This window comes from Mustela nivalis (assembly GCF_964662115.1).
Source record: "Mustela nivalis genome assembly, chromosome: 10".
NCBI classification, from domain to species: Eukaryota; Metazoa; Chordata; class Mammalia; order Carnivora; family Mustelidae; genus Mustela; species Mustela nivalis.
The window spans coordinates 46,302,290-46,330,141 of NC_139029.1; the positions used below are offsets into that span (position 1 = coordinate 46,302,290).

The 27,852-nt window shown below is 42.3% G+C and overlaps 1 protein-coding gene across 22 annotated transcripts in view; it reads left to right on the top strand.

Moving 5' to 3' along the window:
- The window catches only part of FGGY (FGGY carbohydrate kinase domain containing), a 399,594-nt gene that overhangs the window by 274,294 nt on the left and 97,448 nt on the right, over positions 1–27,852 (top strand). For 21 of the 22 annotated variants that reach the window (XM_082687728.1, XM_082687710.1, XM_082687717.1 and 18 more), the window contains 2 exons: positions 12,946–13,007; positions 22,721–22,868. In XM_082687728.1, the coding sequence (XP_082543854.1) occupies positions 12,946–13,007; positions 22,721–22,868 (210 nt within the window). Of the gene's footprint in view, positions 1–12,945; positions 13,008–16,685; positions 16,864–22,720; positions 22,869–27,852 lie in introns of those variants that run through there. The other variant, XM_082687723.1, reaches the window with a different exon arrangement.

The window sequence follows — 27,852 nt, forward strand, 5'->3', positions numbered from 1 at the left end:
CAACATAGCCTTATGAAGGTGCCAGGGGACTCAGACTTTGCATCGTCCTATTGAAGTAAGTGTCATGTGTTTACACAGTGTTTAACTTTAATATCCATTCCCTTTCTGTGACATAATAAAAGCCCATTGCTGAAATATAGCCTGTTTCAACCCTGCCTCATGGTATAATCACCCTTTGCAGACCCAGAACTCATAGAGGGCACAATCCAGAGGCATTTTTTTTTTTTAAACAAGTACAATGATCCAGTAACCAGTTCTTTGTGCAGAGTGCATTGTTCATGAAGCTGTCCATCAACAGGTTTTCAGAGACTTAGTATGCAAATTGAACATCTGTGTCAGTCTGGAAATACTTTCCCCAGTATTTGGCTCAAAGTTTGCTCTGTTGCTATGGATATAAGCCATCTTTGCCCAAACATTATGACATATCTTTGTGGATAAGAATTGGTTATGCCTGTTTCAGAATTTAAATAAAAAATGTGACCTCCTTTTGGCCATTAATAAAGTCTTCATAATAGTCTACTGTGACTTTTGAAGTCATGGGAATTGTGGCCTTTCCTCTAGTTAGTGATTTTGCACCATCACCAACCAAGCTGCCCTTGGAGCTCCACTTTGGGCAATTCTGCTTATATTTCATGGGCCGTACAAGTGGGTGTGATTGACCTGTGCAGTTTAGAGAGCAAAAGCTAGCCTGATGGGGCAAAATCTGAATCAAGAACAGAAGAGACTGCCCAGTAAAGCAGCAGTCCAGTCCAGGGGAGGCAAGCAAAGAGACAGAAACAGCCTACAAAATAAAGAAATGAAATAAATACAATAATGATGATAATAATAAAAATCCTACCTTATTGAGAATGTTCTGAGAAAAGGATTTATATACATAATCTTATTAATCCTTATTAATCTTACATAATTATATACATAATCTTATTAATACATAATAATCCCAATGCCTCATATTTATTTTGAAGGCTTCTTTCCCAGTCTCGATGCCAAGTGCTTGGCATATACTATCTCATTTAATTCTCTCAGAATCCCCGTAAAATAGGTACAGTGATTATCCAAATACACAGACGAAGAATGCAGACTCAGGGGAGCAAGCACAACCGAGAGGTCCCTGGTGCATTGTCAGTGTCCTTTTTATGTGACTCCTTTGACATTTGCCCTTCCTTTCCATTTACTTATTCTTGTTTGTTCTGTTGTGAAATTCTAATCTCTGGTTTTACAACATTGTTTTCACAGAGAACACGGCGAGAGGAAGTTGCATGTTTTGTGTTCATTGTTTCAAACACACATGCCTGAAATGCTGGGTCTGAAACTGTCCCATTATTACATTGTCCACAGTATATTCTAAACACAGTCACAAATGTACCATCTGCAGCAGAAGAAAAGAGAAAGTAGAGGAAGAGGGAAGGGAAGGAGGAGAAAGAAGAGAATAAACAAGAAAAAATTACCTAAACTCTAGATTTGGGAGGGAGCGGGGAATAGCTATTTTGTCTCATTTTTACAATTTAAAAAAAAAAAAAAAATCTTTCATCCCAAAGCAAATTCTTCATTCCAAGTATGTGAATAGCTTGGTACTTAAAAAAAAAAAAAAAAAGAAGAAGAAGAAGAAGAAAAAGAAAAAAAAATCTCCATCTGGTTAACTTCAGGATGAAGGAAAAAAAATAGAATAGGATCTTTTCTGGCTCTGGACCTCTTGCAGTTTCAATTGACTGAGATTTGGATTCATTTTTCACTCATTTCAAGCTTGTGCCACTGACACTCATTTCCTCTTAGAAGGAAGGGCACATGCCTCCAGCCCATGGATGATTGATTTTAGTTGCCTCAGTCGGGCACCCAGCAGGGATTGCCTCGTGCTTGTCAATACTCTCTCCAGAATAGCTGTGCAGAAAACATCACTTTTTTGCCCAGACCTTTTCCATAGAACACCAGCCCATGCAGTCACTGCGTCCAGATGCCGATGCTGGTTTCCAGCTGGCCTTTGGCCATCCCTCTCTCCAGGCACTCTCTGAAGTTGGAGTCCTTTTCATTGGGGGAGGTGTGCAGTAAGGAGGCTAAGTCAAATTCCTAAGCTGCCTCTTCTTCCAAAGCGGTGGTGGCTTTGGCTTTCTGGAATAATGGAGCTTGAGTGCGGGTTACCCTTGAATTATTTTTGTTTTTTAAGATTTTATTTATTTATTTGACAGAGAGCCCACACAGGGGGTAGTGGCAGAGGGAGAAGGAGAAGCAGGCTTCCCGCTGAGCAGGGAGCCCGATGTAGGGCTTGATCCCAGGACTGGTGACCTGAGCCGAGGGCAGATACTTAACCAACTGAGCCACCCAGGTACCCCACCTTTGAATTGTTTGAACCCAGAATTTAAATTTATGAACTTGAGCCCCAGGGTCACCGTGTAGCAAAATGCAGTCAGAATTTTAGCATTTGTGCATTGAGATGCCTCTCTCCCGCTTTATCCCCAGTGCCACTCAGCCTGGGACTAGCCTCAGGAAGTCCACCCGTCCCTGACAAGTGGGTGTATGAAGAGCTTGGATTAGACACATACTGTGCATGGATGGAGATAGTGAGTTCAACTCCTTATTTGTTCATTCCTTCCATCATGTGACAGGGATGACTCTGGGCCAGGCGAGAATAGTCACATGATTCTTGTCCTCCAGTAACTTATCATCTAATGGGAAGGTTGAATACAGGCCTGATGATTACAAGTTAGCGTAGCACATGAAGTAGATTGCACAACCCCTGCAGCCTCCTGAGATGATCTTTATGGGACAAATACTTTCAGGCCCTTCATTAAGATTTAGCGTTCTGGGGCACCTGGGTGGCTCAGTGGGTTAAAGCCTCTGCCTTCAGCTCAGGTCATGATCTCAGGGCCTTGGATCTAACCCCGCGTTGGGCTCTCTGCTCCGTGGAGAGCCTGCTTCCTCCTCTCTCTCTGCCTGCCTCTCTGCCTACTTGTAATCTCTGTCAAATAAATGAATAAAATCTTTAAAAAAAAATAAGATTTAGCGTTCTGATATGCACAGCATGTCTGTGGGGTCAGTGTTGTTGATTTAGTTTTACTAGTGCATAAATACGTTCAGAACAATGAGGTAACTTGATCAAGATCTTAATAGTTGTAAGTGGGAAAGCCTTGATTCAAATCCAAGTCAGCTACTGCAAGACCCAGATCTCTCTATAACTGGACCTGACTTTTGTGGAGCCACATTTTTGAGTTTTTCTTATACTTGTCTTATACAGTCCCTGGAGAAGCAATTATTGTGAGTTAGTGTGACTTTTCAGGTACATCGAAGCAGATTCAGTTGGTAGGCTTCATAAGGCCACGAGAGAAAGGAAATGTATGTGTGTAGTATTGACAGAAGGTATGTATAGACAGGTGTGTCCCCAGCATTGTTCGTTGGCTAATTTGAATGACTTGGTGGATACAAAGACCAGCTCTGCATTAAAAATGTTTCTGCTTTCCCTCCCACCCAGGCTTGCACTGTTTTTTGTTTGTTTGTTTGTTTGTTTTTTGTATACCCACCCGGGTCAAAGAATAAAACAGTTCCTGCACAGCTCCCTGATTACCTTCTTTCTTCCAATTCTCTCTCTAAGCCTCGTGTCTTAGTTTGGCCACTTGAACAAACTACCATAGACAGGGAGGATGGGGGGGGGGCGCATATGTGCAACAGAACTTTATTCCTCACAGCTCCTGAGGCTGGAAGTCGAAGATCAAGGTAGCAGCAAGGTTGGTTCCTGCAAACCTATTCCGGTTTGCAGAGGGCTGACTTTTCCTTGTGTCTTCACATGGTGGAAGGGGAGAACTCTGGTTCGCTCCGACCCTTGCAACAGTGTTAATCCTGTTCATGAGGCCTCCACCCTCAGACTTACTCACCTCCCAAGGGTCCTACTTCTGAGCACATTCACCCTGGTGGTTAGGATTTCAACATACGAATTTTGAAGGAACACAAACTTTCCACAACATCCTTTTTAAGATTGTGGTGAAAGCACATAGACCTGACCCTTTCACTCTTGATACCTCCCAAGTTATCTGTAGAATAAAAATCTAAACTCTTTGGAGGGATGCTTATTTACACGATGTTCATGGTAGTGTTCTGAGTGAGAAATAGGCAGAGAATAAAACAGTTCCTCTTGCCCTTCACTCCAAAAATCTGCCCTCTTGTCAAGCTCACATTCTAGCAGGAGAAGACAGATCCTACAAAATAAATAAAATGAGAAAGCAATAAAGTTTATTTTATGGTATAAGTCGTTAAAAATAAAAGAGGAAGTGGGGCGCCTGCGTGGCTCAGTGGGTTAAGCCGCTGCCTTCGGCTTAGGTCATGATCTCAGGGTCCTGGGATTGAGTCCCACATCGGGCTCTCTGCTCAGCAGGGAGCCTGCTTCCTCCTCTCTCTCTGCCTGCCTCTCTGCCTACTTGTGATCTCTCTCTGTCAAATAAATAAATAAAATCTTAAAAAATAAAATAAAATAAAAGAGGACGTAAGTTTATGGGTTCAGGTGAACAGTTTGCAATTTTAAATAAGGTGGTTACTTATGGTAGGCCTTTTTGATGTGACGTGCAAACATAAAAAGGAAGGGAAGGAAGTTAGCCATTTGGAAACCTAGGGGAAGGACATACCAGGCCAAGGGAAAAACCAGTGCAAAGGTCCTGAGGGAGGATGGCCTGCCTGCAGTATATTATAGAAATAGCAAACAAGGACTCAAAGATGGAGCCAAATAAACCAAAATGAGAGTTGTGAATCAGTTCACGAGGTAATATGGGGCTATATTTTTGGCCACTGTTAGAATTTTGGCTTTTACTTCTGAGTGAAATGGAAAGCCACTGGAGAAGAATGAGCACAGGCCAAGTAGGACTTGGTTTTTATTTTTATTTTTTTTTTAAAGATTTTATTTATTTATCTGACAGAAATCACAAACAGGCAGAGGCAGATAGAGAGAGGAGGAAGCAGACTCCCCGCTGAGCAGAGAGCCCGACGTGGGGCTCGATTCCAGGACTCTGGGACCATGACCCGAGCCCTTGAAGGCATAGGCTTTAACCCACTGAGCCACCCAGGTGCCCCAGGACTTGGTTTTTAAAGGCTCATTCAGACTGCTGCCTGCTCCCTGGGGAATAAATGGTGGGGTGGGGGTGGGGGAGATGGCAGCAGGGCTGCCAGAGAGAGGCTACTGTATCAGTAAACCACTTGAAACTTGAGGGTGGTGGCAGTGGTCACCAAGTGGTCATGTTTGGGGATATATTTTGCAGGTGGAGATGATGAGGTTTCTTGATGGATTGGATGTGAAGTGAAGAGAGATCAAGGTTTTGAAGGATAGCATTGCTGTCAATGGAGAGAGGACGGGTTCGATGTCAGGGAGGCAGAGGGAGGAAGGATTCTGGAGTTACGGTTTTCTGACTCTAGTAACTGATAACAGTCTCTATTTGATCCTCAAGTATTTGTCTTCATTTGAATAAAGACCACCATCATTTATATTTTTATTAAAGCCAGAAAATTAGGATTAATTCCTTATTCCTCCTTTCCCTTCTCTGCCCTCATCCAGTCAGAAATTCCTATGGATTCTGATGCCGAAATGTATCTCACCACTCCATCTGTTTTGGTAGTTTTGTAACTTGACTCCCAACACCATCAGTCAAAGCACCATCACCTCTGTCCCAGTCTATGTAAAGTACATCTTTTATACACAGGATGTAGCTGGGTCTCGCTTTTCTGCAATCTTGTAATCTTTGATGTTTACTGAGAGTGTTGAAAACTCTCCATGATTTAATGTGAAGATGAATATTGTTGGATTTAGGTCTTCCATTTTGCTGTTTGTTTTCTGTGGCGGTTCTGGTTTTTTTGTTTTTCTCTCTCTCCTTTTCTTCCATCTTTTGGATTATTCAGGTATCTTTCAGTTTTCAGAATTCCATTTGGATTCTCCTGTTTGCTTTCCAGGCATGATTTTTTGAATTCCTTTTTTAAATGATTTCTTTAGTAATGACATACAATAAATGTCCTAAGCTTTTCAGCCTTAGACTGTATATTGTAAAATATACATATTTTGTATGTATATTTATTTATGTAAAATATACATGTTTTATATGTGTATTTATTGTAAAATATACATATTTTTCATGTAAAACGTAAAAAGTATTCAACTCTAGAGTTCCCTTTGCCATCCCCCCAACTCTTTATGCTGTAGTCATAGTATGTGCGATGCCTACATATGCTCTACGTCCAACAATGTAGTAACTGCTTTCAATAATGGAGTCATCTCTCCAGTGTGCCATAATAGAATACCATCCACCGGGTCGCTTAAACAGTAAACACTCATTTCCTTAGAGTTTGGAGAATAGAAGTCCATGATCAAAGTGCTAGAAAGTACAGTTTCTCATGTGAGCTCTCTTCCTGGCTTGCAGTCAGCAGCCTTCCCACTGTGTCCTCACATGGCCTTTACTGGGTACATGCATGTAGAGAGCGAGCTTTGGTGATCCTGGCTCTTCTTATGAGGACGGCATTTCTATTGGATTAGGGCCCCACCCTTATGACCTCATAGAGCCTTATTTACTTCCATCAAGTCCCCATTTCCAAATACAGTCACATGGAAGGTTGGGGCTTCCCATCTGAATTTTGGGAGGATATCTGTAACAGTCATATGTATTTCAAAGAGATCTGAGAAACAAACATTATCTTTTCTATTTACCTACATATTTACCATTTCCATGGTTTTAAATTTCTTTCTGAAAATTTAAATTTCTGTCTCGTATTCCCTTTGGCCTGATGAACTTCCTTCAGCATTTATTCTTTCTTACAGATATTGACAAAAAGAAAAAAAGAAAAAAATTCTCTTAGTTTTTTTTTTTTTTAATGAATTTATTTTACCTTATATCTCAAAAGATATTTTTGCTCAATATAGAATTCTTGGTTGGCAGGTTCTTTCTTTGTTTGTTTTCCTTCAGCACTTAAAGATGTTACTGTTTTATATTCTGGAATCCTTGTTTCATATGAGAAGTCAACCGTCATTTGTATGGCTTTTTCCTGTGTCTAGAGTCTATAATTTTTCTTCTACTACTTTCTTGATTTTCTCTTAATCTTTTATTTTTATTGTGGTATGCCCACACGTGGTGGTCTTTGGATTTATCCTTCTTTTCCCAGGTTTGCTAAACTTCTTGAATTTATAAATTTTTGTCTTTCACCAAGTTGGGGAAATTGTCAATATTTATTCTTAAAAACAAATAAATATTGCATCCATATGCCATAGAAGCAATATAAACAACAACACAAGATTAATATACCCATGAGACAAAAGAAAATACTTAGAACTATGGTTCCCAGTGACCGTCTCAGGAAGAGGTTCTTTCCATAGACCCAGCATTTGAAGTGATTATAAACTTAGCACAGGTGGTGGCCATGGCAAGAATACATTCCCTAATGCAGTAGTAAGAAACATTAGTATTGCGAAGTTGGAGCAATATGACAAATGTTTACAGGCAGTAGACACGGCACATCTTCATGTATCAAGTACAGTAGTGTTGGTCCTCAAGAGCCAGTACCACCCCTGGCTGAGGTATTTTCCCTGGAGGATGAAACTGTATATTTTCCCCTGAATATCATCAGAGGGTATGTCTGTATTATATATAGGCATCTCAGTTCGTACCCATACTAACAGCCCTACCTCAGTACCAAGGCCACATATTGCTCTTATTCTTCCTCCTCTGACTCCTGTTGCATATATATGAAACCCTTGGCTATTGTCCCACAAGCCTGTGAAGGAATGTTTGTTTTTTGTTTTTTTTTTCATTCTCTGTCTCTCTACCTCTCTGACATCTCTCTCTGTCTCCTTCTATCCCCCTCTGCCTGTCACCCCTTTCCTCCCCTCCTTGCTCTGTCCCTCCCCCCACTTTCCTCTCACAATTAGATACTGTCTCTGTTGGTCTGTTTTCAAGTTCATTGACTCTTTCCTCTATGATCTTGAATTAGCTGTGAGGCCTATTCATTAAATATTTCAGATATTGCCTTTTTCAGTAGTAGAATTTCCATTTTAATAGTTTTTGTTTCTTATCTATTTACTGATTATGAGAATATTATCATTTATATCCCAAAAAGCATTACTAAACCATCGATTTCATGTTTTAAATTTATTTGTTATTTATTTATTTATTTATATGTTTATTTCTTTATTAAGGTGTGCAATGATATTTAAGCAGTATTTATTGACATACAACAATGTCCAAACATACCAGTGCTCAGATCAAGCAACAACTTTATAGTGTTCTTCTAACCTCGCCTCCTTTTTTGGATGTATGATGAATTTTTATTCATGTTGACTTTGTTCTCTTTATTTTTTTTATTTTCAGTATAGTTAGCATACAGTGTTATATTAGTTTCAGGTGTACAATACAGTGATTCAACAATTCTATATATTACTCAGTGCTCATCATGATAAGTGTACTCTGAATTCCCTTCACCTGTTTCACCCATCCCCCCACTCCCCACCCACCTTCCCTCTGGTAACCATCAGTTTGATCTTCTATAGTTAAGAATCTGGTTTTTTGTTTGTCTTTTTTTCCCCTTTGTTCTGTTTCTTAAATTCCACATATGAGTAAAAACATAGGGTATTTGTCTTTCTCTGACTCACATTTCACTTAGCAATATATGTATATGTTCTTTATTTTATTTTAATTCCAGTGTAGCTAACGTAGTATTCTCTTAGTTTTAGGTATACAATATAGTGATTCAGCAATTCCATATATTAGTGCTCATGAAGCTAGATGTACTCTCAATCCCCTTCACCTATTTGTATAAGTTCTTTATATGTTTTTGGATACTAATCCCTTATCAGAGACATCTTTTGCAAATATCTTCTTCTGTTCAGTAGGTCCTCCTTCAGTTTTGTTGACTGTTTTTTCTGTTGTGCAGAAACTCTTTGTTTTGATGGAGTCCCAAGAGTTTATTTTTGCTTTTGTTTGCCTTGCCACAGGAGACAAATCTAGGATAAACTGTTGAATTCTTGCCTTCTATTTCTAGCATCTGTGTCATCTCAGGATCATAAGCTATTAAATGGCTTTTCTCTTAAGTATAGATGACATTTTCCTTCCCTCTTATATGGCTAGCAATTTGAGATCATATCTTGAACATTATGATTGATATATTGGAGAGACACTGGGTTATTCTTATTCCGCTGAAGAGTATTTTTTTAACAGTTGGTTTATTTGGTCAAACTCAAACTCTCAAGTTTTGTCTTTCCTGTGATGAGCACTTACTGAAATCTCTGTTGAGTTCTTTCAGCTTCAGCTGGGCTACTTATAATGCAATTCAGAGATCATCCAGAAGTTGGAGTAGTATTTGTATGAAGTCTTGAGGTGCCTTTCTATGGCTGTGCTTACTATGACTAGAGCAGAGTAAATGTTCAGTAAACATTTTGCAGAATCTGTGAAGAGCCTAATCAGTCGAGACCATATTTGAATATTGGCATGCTCATTTTCCACTGACAAGCAGAGCTCTGTGAGAGCAATGACTTTTGTTTATCTTCGTATCTAGCCTAGCACAGGGTAGCCACATATCATATTAGTTTCCCGAATAAGTGAGTTAATTAACAAAGTATAAAAATGCACAAAGCTATTAACTTTGATGTTGAATGATTTGAATGAAACTGACTAAATTAGCTCTGGATTAAGTCAGAATTTGTCCACTTGTAAGTAAAGTTGTTCTATCACGAGTTAATAGTAAAGTTGTGGGAGGAAAAAAAAAAAAGGTTTACATTTTCTTTCAGGAATGTTTGTTGTTCTTAGGAACCATTCAGTATTGAAACCCACAGTTCCACAGTTTTTTCAGCAAAGTAAAAGACATTGTCTAGGCTGGGCTTTCTTCTTTCATTAGATTTTTATGAGAATTTCAAGGCTGGGAAAAAATCGGACAAAATGTTTTCACTTTGAGATAAGAAGACAAAGTTAAGTAAAGCGTTGGAAAAACTGAGATGAAAAAAGTGACATTTCAGGTAAATGAAAATGGCAAAATGGGAGCTGTGGCAAGCCATGAACATGTATCTGAGCCTAATGATTTCATTATCTGCAAAGCAAGGTAAAGCCTCAAGACGAATACATAAAATGGATTTTAATAGAGAAAAGCCCATCATGCCATCAGATGGCTTTGTCTCAGCAAAATGATCATAGAACCTAGAATTCTGGGATTCTAAACTTGGCTGTGTCATGTGTTTTTCTTGCCTAGGAACTCTGTGCCCACAGTTTTGAGATCTCAGGCAATTGCAGTCCTCTAATTTTACAAACATTTGGCTCTTTGTCATGTTAATTTATTAAATGTTGTAGAGGGAGAAAATTAGAAATAGTCTTGTTTAAGGTCATTCCCTGAGCCAGAACTGACTCAGGTCTCAGGACTCCCTTGTCTGCGTTCTGTCATTTCAAGAATAGGAAACTCAGATGCCTAAAGGAGTCACACAGATAGCATAAACAGATTAGGCAAACAGGTTTTTTTGTTTTGTTTTGTTTCTTACTTTGACATAGAAGTTTTTCTTTTAACTCATGGCACTCTAGGGAATGATTTTATGTTCCTTCCTTTCACAGAGAGATGGGCACAGAAAAATAGAGCTCCCCTACAAGTAAAGCCTTTGCGCAGTTGTGATGAGAAATTGGTGAAATCTGATGTCTGTTATTGGGGGTGGAGGGGTGGGGAGTGGTGGTGTCTTCTAGATACTGAAGGGCACAGTTCTGTCTGACAGGATCAGTCATCACTGGATTCCAGCCGACTCTTGCCCTGGGGACTATGGGTGGCCCCATATCTTGCATCTGCCTGTTCTTCAGGAGAAACCAAAATCTGGGTTTGAAGTGGAATCTCCCAATTTAAAAATATTGGCTGATTTTTTTAAACATTATATAACCCAAATAAAATACATCTGTGAGCCAGATGTCCCCTCGTACTACCCATTTATGATCTGTGTATTATACTGTATTGCATTTCTGTTTCTCCTGTGTTCCAAATGCTGATGCATGCCACCTTATGAGGAAGGACCTAAAAATCCAACCCTAGGTGTATAAGACGACTTTTCCCTCTTGATCTAGAAAGCCATCCTGAAGAAGATCTGACTCCACTCAGCTCAAGCTTCCTATCTATGCATATCGTTTGCGGACTTTTCTGCTTGCTCTCAGAGCTGAAATCTGAGCAGATGGGGGAAATAAAAAAGTAGTCATAAAGTTAGGCAAGCTCTGTCTGTATATTTCTGAGGCAGCCACTTGGCAAATACAGTCATTGTGGTTAAACTGGTTATTTCACTGGGAAACAAATAACCACTAATAGGACACTATGTTCTATACTGTGCTAAATGTGCTGGAGAATAGAACATAAACAGAGAGATCAGCCCTAGGATCAGGCACTCCAGGCTTTTGAAATGAGTGCTCGTTTATTTGAAAAACTGGCTTGGTCTTCACTAACCAGAGTGGACCTTTCCTACCAGATGCTGTTAGGGGGAAAAAATAAATGCAACAGACCATTGGAGATTCTGCTGTCCGAGCCATTTTTGCCCTTTTGATGACACATCCTTCTTAATAATCTATGTTGGGAACTGAGAGCCACCTCCATAGCAGGCACTCTTGCAAGGCGAATTTCATTATCACCACTTTACAGTTGTAGGAGATGAGGCTCTGAGAATTCAAGTAACCTTTCCTCGGTACCACAAAATATGAACATAGACCATGAATTCAAACCTGCATCTGTCTGTTTCCAAAGCCTGTGTTCTTTTCACTAAGCCACTGTTGTAAAATTCAGATTGTATTATTATTCCCATGTGATGAGGCCAACAGATCAGGGGATGATTGCCACTGAAAGGAGAGTTCATGGCCCACAGTTCTCAAGAGGAGGGGGCACATCATACCGTCATATGGGGCCACAGAATGTTCCCTCTCCCTGTGGTACCAGGCCCTGGGGTGCTTAGATCAGGGAAGCAGTAGCCTATAGAGGAGGTAGGGGTAGTTGGGCTCTGGAGTAGTTAGCTCAACCCAGACCTGACCTCAATGGCTCAGAAAAAGTTCTTTTCACCTTTATACAACCCTAGCTGTCTGGAAACATACTAGAGAGACTATCTCCTTGAGGCCCAAATAACCAATTGATTCATAGTCTGAATGAAAAAGAATTGGCCCAATGGTTGAGTCCTAGAGACTCATGTGAACACCGGGAAGACAGCCAGATTAGGTTCAGGAGCACAAACACAGTGTTTGTTGGGTGTGTTTCAGCAAGCAGGGGAGCATCACGGGGAGACATTTCTCCTTCTGATACAATTATTTTGTTCAGAGCTACCAAGTAGATTAAGGAATAAAATCCTAGATAAGGGATTTCAAATGAGAAGACAGTTATCCATAGAGCTTAGACATTTCTGTCCTGAGAGAGCGATACCCCCATTTCTCATGTAATAACTTTTTTTTTTTTTTCATGTGACAACTTGACAATTAGGAGAGGTCCTCTTGACAGCTCTAGGGCAACTTTTTGGTGTTGGTTTTTGAACTGGTAATCCCTCCTCATCTCCTTCACTCAGCTTCTCCTTTAGTAAGCCTGGGTGAGTAATTCAAGGTCTGACTTTGTCCTGGGGTGACAGCCTGGATCAGGAGGCGGAAATGGTGTGATCCAGACCTGGGGGGCTTTAACACCCAGGCCCTTCACCATGTACCTGAGTTACTCCTCCCTCCTGTCCACACACCTCTGCTTTTCAGGTTACTTTGGACGTTCTGCTACCAGGTTAGCCTTGAAAGTTTCATTTCCTGCTGCTATTTCTTGTGGATCGAGCAACCAGCACTAGGTGAAGAAGCAAAGCTGAATTTCTGAAAAAGCTGAGACACTCTAGTGGAGTTAGCACTTTAACATTCTTAGATCCTCTGTGGACAGAGTTGAAAGAAACTGACATTTTAATGTATCTTTTTCTGGTTTAAACATAAATCAGAGAAACTGTAAAACCGACCTATCTCTCTTCTTTTTCAGATAGACCACATGGTGCAGGGTCATGCTGCCTTCCCTGAACTACAAGCCAAGGCCACAGCCAGGTACCTGCTACCCCGTCCCCTTAAAGCCCCCACCCCTCCACCCCATTCCTGCATGAGGGCGTTCCCCTTAGGCAGCTGGGTGATTTTCAGTTCCTTTGGGTGTTGAGCATGCCCGGCAGTGTTGGGTTAGAAGACGGTCATCTAGATGATCCAAGATATATGTGTATTAGTTTTCAAAGTTATCTAAGGAGAATTCAGAGGAACTAGAGGTCCCAAAGGATATGCCAGGAACCAAGGATGAGAGAATCCGATTGTAGTGGAAGCAACGTGGGTTTTGGAGTCAACACTTCTTGGGCTTAAATCGGCTTTCCTCCTTACGGGGGGTGTGACCTTGGGCAGCTTATCCAGCCTCTTTATGCCCATCTCTTCTTCTGTACAACAGAGGATAATAAGTGATGTGAAGTGATTTCTAGGACATATTAAGTGAACAACACAAAGGAGTGTTTACAGTGTGCTCCCTTTCATGGAAAAAGGAGTAGATGATAAGAAACTATATGTGCATTTACTCATTTGTGCAAAAGAGATGCTGGAAGGTTAAACCAGAAACTGATGAGACTAGTGCCCTAGTGTGGGAACTAGGAATGGGATGGAAAAATGGGGGAGTGAGAAGTGGGTAAGAAGTGGAGATGGTACTTTTCCGAGTAGATCTTTATATAAAACTGTAATTCTTAGAACCATGGTGATGCTTTACGTGCCCCTTGAAAATAGAAAGTAGATAGGTAAGTAGGTTAGATCGTAATAGGTAATTAATAGGTAGGTAGGTAGGTCGGTAGATGGATGGATACCAAGATTTATTTGTATAGTGAGAGTGGGCAAAATGAAATACAATTGGCAAAATCTAAACCTATTGTATTAATAATGAATAACATAACAGCAGTAAGAAGGAATTGAGAAAGAAAAGAACTAATCCAAGTAACTTTGGGAAAGAATATTTTGACAGTATGATGTATAACTGAAGATAAAATAACTATACATCAGTGTTATACTCTGGGGTGCCTCCGTGGCTCAATCGTTAAGCATCTGCCTTCTGCTCAGGTCATGATCTCAGGGTCTGGGATCAAGTTTGGGATCAAGCCCCACGTCGGGCTCCCTGCTCCGTGGGGAGCCTGCTTCTCCCTCTCCCTCTGCCCCTGCCTTTGCTCCTGATCTCTCTCTGTCTCTCTCACCTCTCTCCCTTTCTCTCTCTTCCTCTTTCTCTCTCAAATAAATAAATAAATAAATACAATCCTTAAAACAATTTTAAGTATAATTCCTAAATTTGTTTTTCATGAGTTTCTGGGTTAGCTCTTCTGAAAATCCTTTATGGTGTATGCTACAACTAAGCAAATAAATATAACAATGACAGTTCTGATAGCAGGCACCACTGCTATTTCTGCCACTGTTACTAATGGTTTTATAGAAGAGGAAAACTTACTTGGTGGTGGTGGTTCTAGGGCTGAAACCTTCTTGTGCAAAGTGTGGTAAAGTAGTAAGAACCCTGGATTAAGAATCAGAAGTCTCGGATTCTTGTGCCAGTTCTGCCATTAATGTCTCTGTGACTCAGTTCCCTCGCCTATAAAACCACAATAATACTGTGGAGGAAAGTAGATTGCGAAAGTCCCAGTCTCTGAAGATCTTAAAACCCAACACAAACCTAAGGGGTAGTTAGATTTTGCATTTAAATACTCAAACTTTCCAGAACTTTCTTCTGTAGATGAGCTTCATGTGAGTAGTTTTTATGGAGGAGAAGAAAGAGAGCTTTATGGATTACCAGTGCAGCCTCAGAGAAACAGCAGCACGGGGGGTCCAGAAGCAACAATTATAGGATTCAGATGTGGAGTCAGAACTGGTTTTAAATCCCAACTCTTTCCACATACTAGTCTACTTCATACCACCTTCAGACTGCCTCCCTGTAATTTTCCCCTTTAGAGCTAAGTTTCTCCAGTGCATTGCCTATACTCGTGGTCACTACTTCCTCATTTTGCATCCATCCCTTGCCCACTTCAATTTGAATTCTGTCCCCACTGGCCCCTGAAACAGTTAATGATAAGGTCCTCAGCAGCCTCTGTTGATGAGTCTGTAGGGTGCTTTCCAGTCCCCATCCTTGGGCTCGCAGCAGGATGTGGCACCAATGATCCCACCTTCCTCTCCTCTATAACACTCTCTTCCTTTGGCTTTCTTTCTGGAATGTTGCCTCCTCCCAATTTTCCTCCAATATCTCTGGCTTGTCCTTCTAAGTCTCCTTTTCAAGCTCAAGTTTGATCTTTTTCTTTCTTCCCTTTTCCTTCTTTCTTTCTTTTCTTCCTTCCTTCCCTCCCTCCTAGCTTCCTTCCACATGGGCATGGGCGTGGAGCCCAGTGTGGGGCTCGAACTCACAACCCTGAGATCAAGACCTCAGCTGAGATCAAGAGGCAGACACATAACCAACTGAGCCACCCAGGTGCCCCTCAAGATCTTTTTCTACCCCTACATCAAAGTTCATTACAGCTAGGGTCTTGGCCCTCTTCCCTTCTTTCTTTGTCATCTCTTTCAAGGTGGTCCCATCTAATTCTTGCCTTCATTTCTTTCTTTTTCTCAAATTTTACACCCAGCTTGTATATTTAGTAGGTATTCAATAAATGCTGATTCTTTTTCCTTTCACTTCCTTTCTATTGTCTTGTAAAAGAAAGTGCATCTCTGTCTTACCAGATATGCAAATACACTATTCCAAGACTATAGGACCCATTATACATTGGGTCTTAGGAAGAAATAGGCATAACTATTATTAAAGTGAATTTGGCTGTTCGAAAAGGACAGCGAATTCCTTGGAATCAGAAACTGCATGCCTGTTTTGGTGTGGCTTGAGGCTCTCTGAAAACAGAATGCAAGTCACCCCTGCCTCAGAGCTTAACATCAGCAAATCGTATTTAAAACTGTAGGAACAAGTGTTGATAAAAAGATTTATCACAGTATTTTATACTCTTGATTTGCCATTATATTTTCAGATCCATCCCTGAAGAATAATGTTTTGTGAGCTTATAAATTAAGTCAGCAGTAACTACATGTACTCATGCATGTCACTGGCAAGCAGAATCTTTCTCTATGTGAGGCTAAATTTCCAGAGATTTCACGCCTTAGCGATCGCCTGACATTGATCATAACTTTGGCCCTTTTCCTCTAAACGTCCCATTATTGTCTTAATTCTTTTATTAGGAACCATATTGGGAACCTTAGTTCTCTTATTGCGAACCTTAATTCCCAGCATCTCAGAATGAGGTTCTAGTGATAGCAGGGTTTGGTGGGAAGGTGTTGCCATAAACCACAAGTGTTCAAGGTTGGTAGCAGAACAAAGGTGATGACTCTTATGAGCATTTAGGATCATAAAATAAAAGAAAAAAGGTCCCTACTTTCATGTAAATTTCACACACACACACATATGTACGTACAAGTGTGTGTGTGTGTGTAGATAGAGGAAGAGCACATTTGCCGACCAGGAATTGGTAAGCTTTCTGAAGAAAAACAGAAATGAGTAAAGAGATGGATGAGGGGTGTTGGGGTGTTGGAAATTCTTTCAGGTAAAGAAGCCATCCTTGATAAGGTGACAGGTAAGAGGGCCTCTGAATAAAGAATGGGAGCAAACCATGCGTCTGTGGGTTATGTGGCAAATCAGGGGTATAAAATACAAAATCTGTTTATCAGTACTTGTTTTTCTACTTGCAGATATGACTTGCTGATGCCAAGCTCTGAGACAGGGGTGTTCTATGTTCAGAGAGCCCCAAGTCACCCCAAAAGACGTAAGGAACGGCAAGGCCCCAGGCCTTGAGGCAGTAGCCAGCTTGGCAGGCTGTTGGATACTATAAAGGCCCTTGTGGCCAGACCAGAGTGGAAGGGAGCTGGAAACAGGTGAAGGCTTGAAAATTAGCGAAGGCCAAACTATGGAGGCCATTGTAGATAACAGTAAAGACACTAGAATCTATTCCAGGTTTTAGTCTCCAAGCAGGGAAAAGATACCATCATATTTAACTTAAAAGGATTACTTTGGCTGCTCTGTGGAGAGGAGGGACAGAGTAGAAGATAGGCCCCCTGATCTCCATGAGCTCACAGTGTACTGGAAGGAGAAGGACTGTAATCAGAGAAGCCCACCTGTTCTGAGTTACTTTTATAAGCATTTCCTGTTGTGATTGCTGCTGGTTTCAGGTCCTAATTTAGGATTATCAGAATGAAATTTTCCTAATTCACATTTTTTCTTCCAACCTTTGTTTTCTCCCACTTCCCCTGGACTTTTCTGTCATTTCTGTAAGGACAATCAATGTCTTTTTTTTTTTTTTTAAAGCTTTTATCTATCTATCTATCTATCTATTTATTTATTTATTTTTAAAGATTTTATGTATTTATTTGACAGAGAGAAATCACAAGTAGATGGAGAGGCAGGCAGAGAGAGAGAGGGAAGCAGGCTCCCTGCTGAGCAGAGAGCCCAATGCGGGACTCGATCCCAGGACCCTGAGATCATGATCTGAGCCGAAGGCAGCAGCTTAACCCACTGAGCCACCCAGGTGCCCCTTATCTATTTATTTTTGAAAGAAAGAGGAAGAGAGAGAGAGCACAAGCAGGCAGAGCAGCCGGCAGAGGGAGAAGGAGAAGCAGACTCCCCGCTGAGCTGGGAGCCTAATGCGGGGCTTAATCCCAGGAGCGTGAGATCTAAGCAGAAGGCAGATGCTTAACCAACTGAGCCACCCAGGCACCCCACAATCATTGATCTGATTTATTCCTCAGGGCTCTTTTTCCCTTTGCCTGTGTGATTCCCATAATCCCACTAAGGATCAATTTCTTCAAATGCACTGACCCCCATATGTCAAATCTCGGTTACATTTAAAACTCCCCATTATCGCTCCTTGGCCTTTGGGCTAAGATCAAGTGTAAAACTCCCCATTAAAGGCTGTGCAAGGAAAGCAACAGAAAAGATAAGTACATTTATTGAGAACATGCAATGTTCTAGCACTGTACTTGCTGCTAGTTTTCTGTATGTTATCTCATTTAATTCTAGATAAGGAAATGAGGATTATAGGGAACTCTTAGACTCCACTTCCAAAGATGATTCTCACTTGCCAGTCTGCTCTGGTGTTCTCATATTGCTTCCTTGGCCTTGATGGCTTCTTCAGTCTCAGTCTGTCCATCTGACAACTGGGGCCATCAGTCTATCAGCAAGTGTTTACTTAGGCTCCCCTGAGCTACAACAGTCATAGAACAAGGGTGACGATATTCACACCTTTCATTCTCTAGGGTGTGCCGGGATAACCACTAAATTCTTGATGGCTCTTGGATGGGAAATGTTTCTTAAACAGTAATAAGATAGAAATTCTCATGTCTTTCTTTGGCTTCTATTGGTCATGCAAGGATAAGAAAGTGCTCTAGAAAACTGAGGACTGTGTTGACTTAGGAGATAAATTCTACATTTCATCAGTGTACATCCAAGAGGAAGCATTGGGTGGGTTGTTGGCTATCTGACCTGGAACTCATAAGAGAAATAGGCAGGAGTTAGGAGTGTACAGTTGAAGGACCTTAGTCCTAGATGGTACCTGAAGCCATGAGAGGAGGATGGATCACATAGGGTACAGAAAGAGGGACAGGACGGACAAGGACAGATCTCTGGGAAGCTGAAAATATTTAAGGGACAAGTAATGGAAGAGAGCCAGCTGGAGAGGAAGCAGGAAAACCAAATGAGTATAGTGTCTGGAATCAAGGCAAGGAGAACAAACGACTAAGAAGTGGTCAAGTGGTGCAGAATGAGAGAAAACTCAAGTGAAATAAAGGCAAACATGGTCCAGTGGAGTTGGCAGCAAAGGGCGTTATCCCCCACTGTGGGACCAGTTTCAGTAGACTCCGTGTTATGGCGGGCCAAGAAGTGAGGAACTGGAGACTGGCAGACTTTCTCAATTCCTGAAGGGGCACAGATGTCTTTTGGTTGGACCATGTATTCTGATTTTTCATTTCAAAATATGGTCACTGCATTTCTGGGCAGTCCAAGAATCCTAAGAATTAAATAACTTATAGGGAGGCAGGGGAGAGTAGAGATTGTAAGGATGCTGTCCTCATTTAGGATTGTAAGCAATGAAGTCTGACAAAAATTGCCCCTGACCCTGGGGTTTAGGTTGTTGTTGGGTTTTTTTAAAGATTTTATTTATTTATTTGACAGACATCACAAGTAGGCAGAGAGGCAGGCAGAGAGAGAGGGGGAAGCAGATTCCCTGCTGAACAGAGAGCCCGATGCAAGGCTTGATCTCAGGACCTGAGCCGAAGGCAGAGGCTTAACCCACTGAGCCACCCAGGCACCCTGACTTGGATTTTTTAAAGCTAGAAATGAAACTCCTATGACAAGAACGGAGGGAGAATTCTTTATTGATTACCTATTATTTTATAGTGCATAGGCTCAATATTTAATCTTCATAGCAGCCTAGAAGGTGATAGAATTAGCCCCAGGTACAGAAAAGTAAACTAGGCTTGGGGGGTTTAATGGTACCTGACCACCCAGTCACGACACGGTGAAGTCACTGTGTGGTTGTTGAAACTGTATTTTCTTCATCATGTACAGGGGGGATGAGGGCTGCAGGAATTCCTCTCTCCAAGAGTAAGTATGTGAGCCTGGAGTTTGTGAGAGGGAGGGAGAACCACCCACTTGAAACAGCTAACATGTGATTCCCGAGCTGGAAGAGGGCAGACCGCCTTTTGAGAAGGAATTGGTAAAAAATCCCAAATGAAGCAAAGTCAGAACCAAAAAAGGCATCATGTAAGGTTAAAATTATGTGAATAATGATGTGCATTTGTTATTCTAATGTTTTCCAAGTGCATTTCATTTTGAGTGATATACTCAGATAGCACACATGGTAAGGTATAATTGAAAAAACATGCAGGAGAATGGCTGCATTCAAAGAATAAACATACAGCTGTGAGGAGGTTAGGAGTCAAAGGGGTAAGCCTATGCCCCGTCCCCCAGGGATCTCATTAGTGCATGAGTGACCATATATGTAAGAGGCTAAACGGATCTCACTGTTTGCAAAGACCCGCGGTAAATGAGACAATGACGAATCAATAGTAATTAGGCCTATAGGTTCTTATTGACCCAGATGTCTGAAACCGAATGCCCTGCCCTGAGATTCCTTAAGAGGCAAATGAAAAGATTTATAGACATGTGCTTTAAAAAAACAAAGTCCCTTCATTTTAAGTCCCGTGACGGCATTCTGAAGTGGGGTGTTGGTAGAACTGGGAAAGACTCGACTTCCGGCTTGAAAGGACGTTCTCGTGGCTTTAGTTGTCACTGTGGTTCCTATTGGACTGTGAGCAGAGAGCGTGGGAAATCGAAAAGCAGAATGTGATTGTATTCTCCCCAAGTGCAAGGCTTCGGCTTGGCCTTCCACAGAGGCCTCTGGGACCCTTTCCTAACACTGCCCTAGAGTCATGCTAAAACAGGGTTCAAATGTGGGCCTTGACCAGTTATTTCTGACCTTAGTTGCAGAAAGCACATGGCATGAGAGTCACACAGAGGAGTGTTTGTTTAAATTCAACCTCTCTCTTGGGTTTTCGAGGTCTTCACTTTGAGCATCCTTCTGGGAAGGGGTGGTATCAGGGCTGGGGTTGAAGACTGTGCTGTCAGTCAGGGAGTGGCAGCTGCAATGCTGTGTCGCGCAGCCCTTTTCCAACAACATCGTTGTCCTAGTAGCATCCAAAGCGGAAGATTTTTAGATGGGAATGAGATGTCACAACGAGAAGCAAAGAAATTACCTCCACCCAGCATACCTGTGCACACACACAGGCACACACACACACACACACGCAGGCATGCCTGCACATGCACAGGTACACCTGCACACCAGGCTTGCATGCGCATGCACAGGCACACAGCACACACAGGCAAAGGCACATACAGGCTTGCATATACATGTGCAGGCACACGTCCACATCCAGGCTCGCAGGCACATGCACAGGCACACACACACACACACACAGGCATGCATGCTCATCCAGGCTCGCATGCACAGGTGCACGCACACACCCAGGCCCATATCTACACACAGAGGCACATGTACATAGGTTCACATGCACACGCACAGGCACACAGCACACACAGGCAAAGGCATATACAGGCTCGCATGCACACACACACACACAGGTACACGTGCACAGGCTCACAGGCACATGAACAGGCACACACACACACAGACATGCATGCACACCCAGACTCACATGCACAGGTGCACACACACACACCCAGGCTCATATCCACACGCAGAGGCACGTATACACAGGCTCACGTGCACATGCACAGACATGCGTGCACAGGCATATACACACACACACAGGCTCACATGCACAGGCACGCACACACACGCTTGTACTCACTCCTGCACTTTCATAGACCAATTTTGTTTTGCTATCTTTTCTGTATTGAGGTAACACACGAAATTTTTATTTAACAGAAGAATTGAAAACCACTCTTCTGCTTGTTTGTTTCTTCCTTTAAGCTTAATTTGGAAAACTTTTGGGAACTTCATGGGCTCCATGGGAGCAGTCACAGTGTCACAAAACTGGAATTAGAAATCTCTAAGCACTCCTAAAGCATTTTTTACATTTTTTTTTATTTATTTATTTATTTATTTATTTGCGTTTTTAATATGCAAATAGTATCATGTTGGGTATCTCAGATACTAACCTCCCTTGAACATTAGTTTCCTATACTTTTTTCCTGCCATTATTCAAGCCATGCTTTTAACCTTCAAAGCTATCTTTCCAAGATCACCAGTGAGAAGTGGCATGGATGCCACCCTTTGATAAACCCACTTCCCTCTAGAATCATTGGTTCACGACTTGAAGAAGGAAGCCCATTTAAAGAGGGGAAGGGTAACCCACTTCAGTCTTGATGCCATGCAGTAAGATCTAGCTCCGTGAGATAAGTATTAGGATGCCCATTTTATATATGGGATAATTGAAGTTCAGAGAGGGTGAGTCACTGGTCCCTGTCACCCAGCTAGGATGGGTGGAACCCAGATCTGAGCCCAGGACTACCTTGGCTCTAGTCTACTCATCTATGTCTCCCTCTCATGCAAACATGTGAAGGCTGAAAGGTGGTGGGACTCCCTCATTCTTCACCCAAAGAACCTGAGCCTTAGAAAGGAGAAGAAACATATGCCATGCCATTTGGTGCATTGGGGTTGGAAATCAAGTCTCCTAATTCCTGATCTAACTGCATTCCTCTGTCCTATCACTTCCTTTAGCCAACTCCCATCCCGAGTCTCGAAACTTACCTTTATGTTTTGTCACCTCGTCATTATCGTTACAATTAGGAATACTGATTTTTAAAAAATCCTTTACATATGTACATTATTGTACAGTTTACAAAATATGCTATCTTCACATACATAGTCTCCTTTGATCCTCACAATAACCCAATGAGGTAAGTTGGAGAGGGATTATAATATCTGTTTTTACAGATGTTAAGAAGCCACTCCTGGACCTTGTGCGCTGATTCCAAGCCTTTCCACTTTGTACTGAGACACACAACCTGTTCTCGGTGATGGCCCAGTACGATCAGACAGAGCAGTATGCTGGTTCCTGTGGGTTTGGGTAGTTTCTCTGCTAAGGGTTTGGGGACCCTGCTTTGTTTCTGGATCTGATATGGAAGTACAAATCGTTTCTTTCTGCAGAACAGTTTGCTTCCTGACCCTGCCCCCCCCTTCTAAAAACAAAATCAACTTCTCTTCCAGATGCCAGAGTGTATATGCATATTTGAACAGTCACCTGGATCTGATTAAGAAGGCTCAGCCTGTGGGTTTTCTCACTGTTGATTTACATGTTTGGCCAGATTTCCATGGCAACCGGTCTCCCTTAGCAGATCTGACACTGAAGGGCATGGTAAGTAAGTAACAGCCAGTCCTTGCACAAAGGTGAAGGCAGGCCAAAGGGTTACAAAGTTTGGAAGAAGCAAAGCGAGAAGAAAGGAAAAGAGGAAAAATTACCAGGACAGGCCAAGGGCGCCCGGGCTTTTTGCAGCTGCACCGCTGGTGCGAAGGCTCTTACCACCCCCCAGCATGAGCTGCTGAAAGTTCTCATTGTTTCTGAGCCAACCTTGAAAGTGTTAAAAGCACTATTTCTTACATTTAGCTACTGCGCGTCTTTGTCCTGTGGAGCGGCTGGAAGTCGCGAGCCCCTGCCCGTGTGATTTTTATTTACCTCACTTTGCAGAGTCATGTTTTCTGTCTCCCTCCCCAGCCCACCCGGTAAATAAGTGGTAAATATTACCACCCATGGTCTTGATTGCCACAACCACATGTCTGCTCAGGGTCTGAGTCAGAGCTGTTCAGAGTGCATGTTAATAGTATTAGGAGTTCGGTTCAACTTTGCTAGAAGTAAAATAAAATTAATGACTTATGTCGGGAGATAAATGGAGCTGCGTGTGACCTTCAGGATCACTGGTGGTGCAGAAGATTCTGGGCCCCCCAGAAGGGTCAGGGTGAACTTGGGGCAGCGTTCATAGCCCCCTACACCAAGACAGGACATCCTGGTGGCCAGGCGAGAGTAGGTCGCTGAGAATCGTATAATCATGGAGAATATATTTGAGGCTGGAGGAAGCATGTTCAAGCTGGAGAAATAGAACCAAGCTTCAGAGGCCAGGAGGGGCCGCAAATAAGAATATAAGCCAGGAATTCAGAATCCAGGAAGATTTCAAAAAGTTGAGAAGCAGAGTATGCAGTGAACGGAGGCGGGGAGCTCAGAGTGGAGGCTGTGAGCATCGCAGGGTTTACGTGGCGAGACTGTGGCGTAGGCCGCTGGCTTAGAGAGCTCCAAGGCTCAGAATTCTATGGTTTTTGTGATTCATTTTATTGAGATTGTTTTCATTGTTTTTGGGATGCCAACAAGAAGACTGATCTTTATTTTCATTACCTAGTTGACATAATCAACTTCTGCTAATAAAATGGAATCACGGGAAAAGAGAAGAAAATTGGACATAGCGTAAGTTATGTCTGTCTGGAGTCCGTGAAGCGTGCCCACACAACAGATAATGAGCTTGGCCTGCTTACTTGGCCTGTGGAAGCAGAAGAGGAATGTTGGGAGAGACCATGTGGCCACAGGCTGCGGCCAGAGCGCTGTACTTGCAGATAAACTGACTCTCTGGGTACAACCAGGGATTGGGGAAGAGCACATTTTGTATGGATACAAAAGTTAAAGCTGGTGTCTGAATTGAAGACAAGTATCTGAAACTAAGTATAATGGGCCTTTAAAATGTGAGAGATGTTAAAAAAAACATGGCCAGTTCATAAAATGACCCCATAATGAAGCAGGACTATGTAGTGAAATGATTGTGGGTCTGGAGTCCATGGACTTGGATCTGAGTCCTTCCCTGGGGGCCCTCTTTTGCCAACTTCTGTCATACCCAGTGTGGCTGGACCCATGGCTCCCAGTGGCTTTTCTCTGTTTCTTAAAACCAAGCCTGATATCCAAAGATGTAAGAGTTACCCTCATAAGGATATTCTTAGAAAGGTAACCCAGATCCAGAATGTAATCCCCAAGGAGTCGGTGGAGGGCTTTGAAGAATGTTTGGCTCATTATAATGAACACAGCTAAGGACGTACCCACCAAAGAAGACCCCTTGCATATGGGGACATCTCCCCAGTTGTATCAGAAAAATCCTAGTCTGTTTACTTTTTTTAAAAAGTTTTATTGTGTTATATATATATTTTTTAATGATTATTTATTTATTTATTTATTTGGAGAGTGAGCACAACAAGCAGGGGGAGGGGCAGACAGACTGAGAGGCAGAGGGAGAAGCAGGCTCCCCACCAAGCAAGGAGTCTGATGCAGGACTTGATCCCAGGACCCTGGAATCAAAGGCAAAGGCAGACGCCTAACCAACTGAGCCACCCAGGCGCCCCCGAAAATGTTTTATTGTTTAGTAAGCAAACCTCATCTATCACATGGTATTTCTGAGCATTGACTTCCCTCTGTAACTGTTCTTGTGTTGGATTTACATCGGAATAGCTGCCACTCCGTCGGCTTATATCACCACGCTGGAAGGAGAACGTGACCTCGATGAGATGGAAGGAAGGAAATTCTGGGCTAAAAATTTCTCCCAATATTTCTCTCACTCAGTTAGTTTCAGATAACATCAAACTAATCACCTTGCAGTCTCTCTTGTCATGTTCTCCTCTGCCAGAACCTACAATGACTACTGTCTCCAGCACCCTTCAGTAAATACTTATTTGGTACCTAGATGTGCCAACTGCAGGAAGGTGCAACAATTAGGACGTTCCTGGAGCCCGATTCAGGGGAGGAGAGGGAAGTGCTTGATCAAGTGTATAATAGCAGGTAGAATTGTCAGGATACTCCCAGGAGGGAAAGAGACATACATGACTTCTTTTGGCTCCTGAAACATTTCTCTGGGCATATACTAAGTAATTAATATGTACTTAATCAATGGTCAACATGGAGATGAGAAAGAAATCACGTATGGCTTTAAAAACATAGGTACAAACAATTTACTAATATGAAATAGATCAGTTGCTCCTCCTACTATCCATATAAGTATTTAATGCCAGCATTAATGCCGCCTTCCTCTACTCCATTGGAAAATATATGTGAAGATGCAAAAAAAAAAGCATAAACTCATGCTGACTTTGAAAATTCACATGTCATTCAACGAGCGACACTAGGATTGACAGCCTCAGAGAGAATCTGGGAAGAATTTCCTGAATCTAAAAGACTAACTGGGACTTGTTGGATAAATCTATGACATAAGGACAAAGTAAATCTCTGGTTTTACCGGAGTTTGGACCTCTCTACCTTCTGCTCCTCAGCTGAATGTCGTGAGGGCCCTTTAAGCCTCAGAACAGGGCAGTCCTCCCTCCCCTGCCAATGGTTTTAGGGTGTTTTGGTTTTTTGGAAGCAGCCAGTGAGCTTAACTTTCCAGAACTCTCCCACAATCCAGACCTTATTGTCCCTTTTAGCTCAATCCATCAGAAAACTGCCAACCCAGGAAACCAACTGGGCACAAAGTCTGATTTGGGATGGCGAGTGATGCCCTGCATTCTAAGGATCCTGAGTAACACTGTGTTACTGGGACATAGGTAGGAATTTGAAGGAAGGGTATAGGTTTGCATGTCTGCTCTCTGTTCTAGGGTTGAAAAATAGGGATATGGTGAGGCCACCCAAGCCACCTAAAATAAAAACTGCTGGACTCTGGGGACTGGCAACCAGCTGTAGATCTGAAGAGGTAAATCCATGTTGCAGTGAGTAGGGCTGAGAGTAAATCATACATACACTCTGCTGGGAAACACTGAATACATATAGCTCTCAAGTTAAAATGAATCAAAAAATAGGAAAGGGAGTCCATTAGGAAAATGTGTTGCATACAAAGCAAAAGGAATAGCGTTGGAACACTTACGGGAAGGCCTCAAAGAATTAGATACTGCTGAAACCAAAAGAAAATATTAAAACCTCTTTGGCACTTTCAGTAGGATTTTTTTTAAAGGCACGTTTCTGAAATAGGGCAGAAACTTAGTGGGGGAAAAATGAGCTCAGATGGAAAGGCAGTGGAATGAGAAGAAAAAGGAAATGATGAAGACAAAATACAGCAGCAGGATTAAAGCATGCATTGAAGGCAATACAACATAATTTTTACAGAAGAAACTAATATCAGAGCTGCCATATGACATAGCCTGTACTTTCCATTTATTAGAAAAATATTTTGAGGGTAGAGGCTACCGATGGCTTGTTTACTTTTAGAATTTCATTGGTGTTTAGGTCAACAACGGGTATGGAATGATTCCCCTATAGCCAAGCAGTTATGTCAGTCTTTACTTGTCAAGAGCGAAGTGAGCGGTGACCTGCCTAAGGTCAGTCTCCATGACAAGAAATGGGGAGCTTAAATAAAAACGTGCATCCTGACTTCCAGCACGCGGGTCCCCACAGGACTGCCTTAACTCCCACCTCTGGACTCACTCGAGGCGCTGAGGACTGTGAGCTGGGAGTCCTACCAGCCATCCTGTACGTGGTTTCATCCTGAACCACACTCTGCAGCCCAGTCCTCGCTTCCCTGCTATGAAAACCAGTCTTCTCACTCCTTCCATGTCTGTCCCTACCTTGGGCGTTGGATTTAAGCTCTGACCACTCTCTCCTCAGTCATGGTTTTTGTTTCCTTCGCACCCTCGCTGACTCAGATTCCAGGAGCAATCAGCCCTCCTGGTTTGACCTGCTTTAGTTGCTTCCCCTCAGAAGTAGGAGTGAGGCGTGACCCAGGACACTCTCCATTATGCGGGAGAGCATCCTTTTCTTCTCTCCAGGTAGCAGCTGCCTCCCTGCCCTGTGCCTCACTGCTTCATTGCTTTGGTGATGCGGTATTGGCCCGTGGTGCTAGGCGAGAAAGGCATGGAGGTTAGTGCGTGGGCCACATATTCGTGGGCCTGGACCAAGTAGCTGCCCAGGCAAGTATTCTCCTTTCTGCTTAGTAAATTAGGTAAGGGCCATGCCTGTGATGTGTAAAGGCAGCAGAAGCTCAGGTCATAGCCATCAGTATCGAAACATCTAACGCTGGTGACTCTAGGTTCTTTAAAAGCAAAAGAAAAATGCATACTTTTAAGGAAACATGGCATGGTCACGCATAAGGAAAGAGGAAGTTAAATATTCACCAACCATCAGGAACGGTTGCTTGTTTCAGGTGTGTGTGTGTGTGTGTGTGTATGTGTGTGTGATTGGTTTTATTTGGAACGACTGGTTGGACAGTTCTTTACCACTGTGAAACAGCAAAGAGAGCCCAGGGTTTGAAGTCAGATCTGTATTTGCTCTCTGGCCTGCAAAGGGGTGACCTCTGAGGTTAGCAATGTGTGGTCAGTCTGCTCATTAG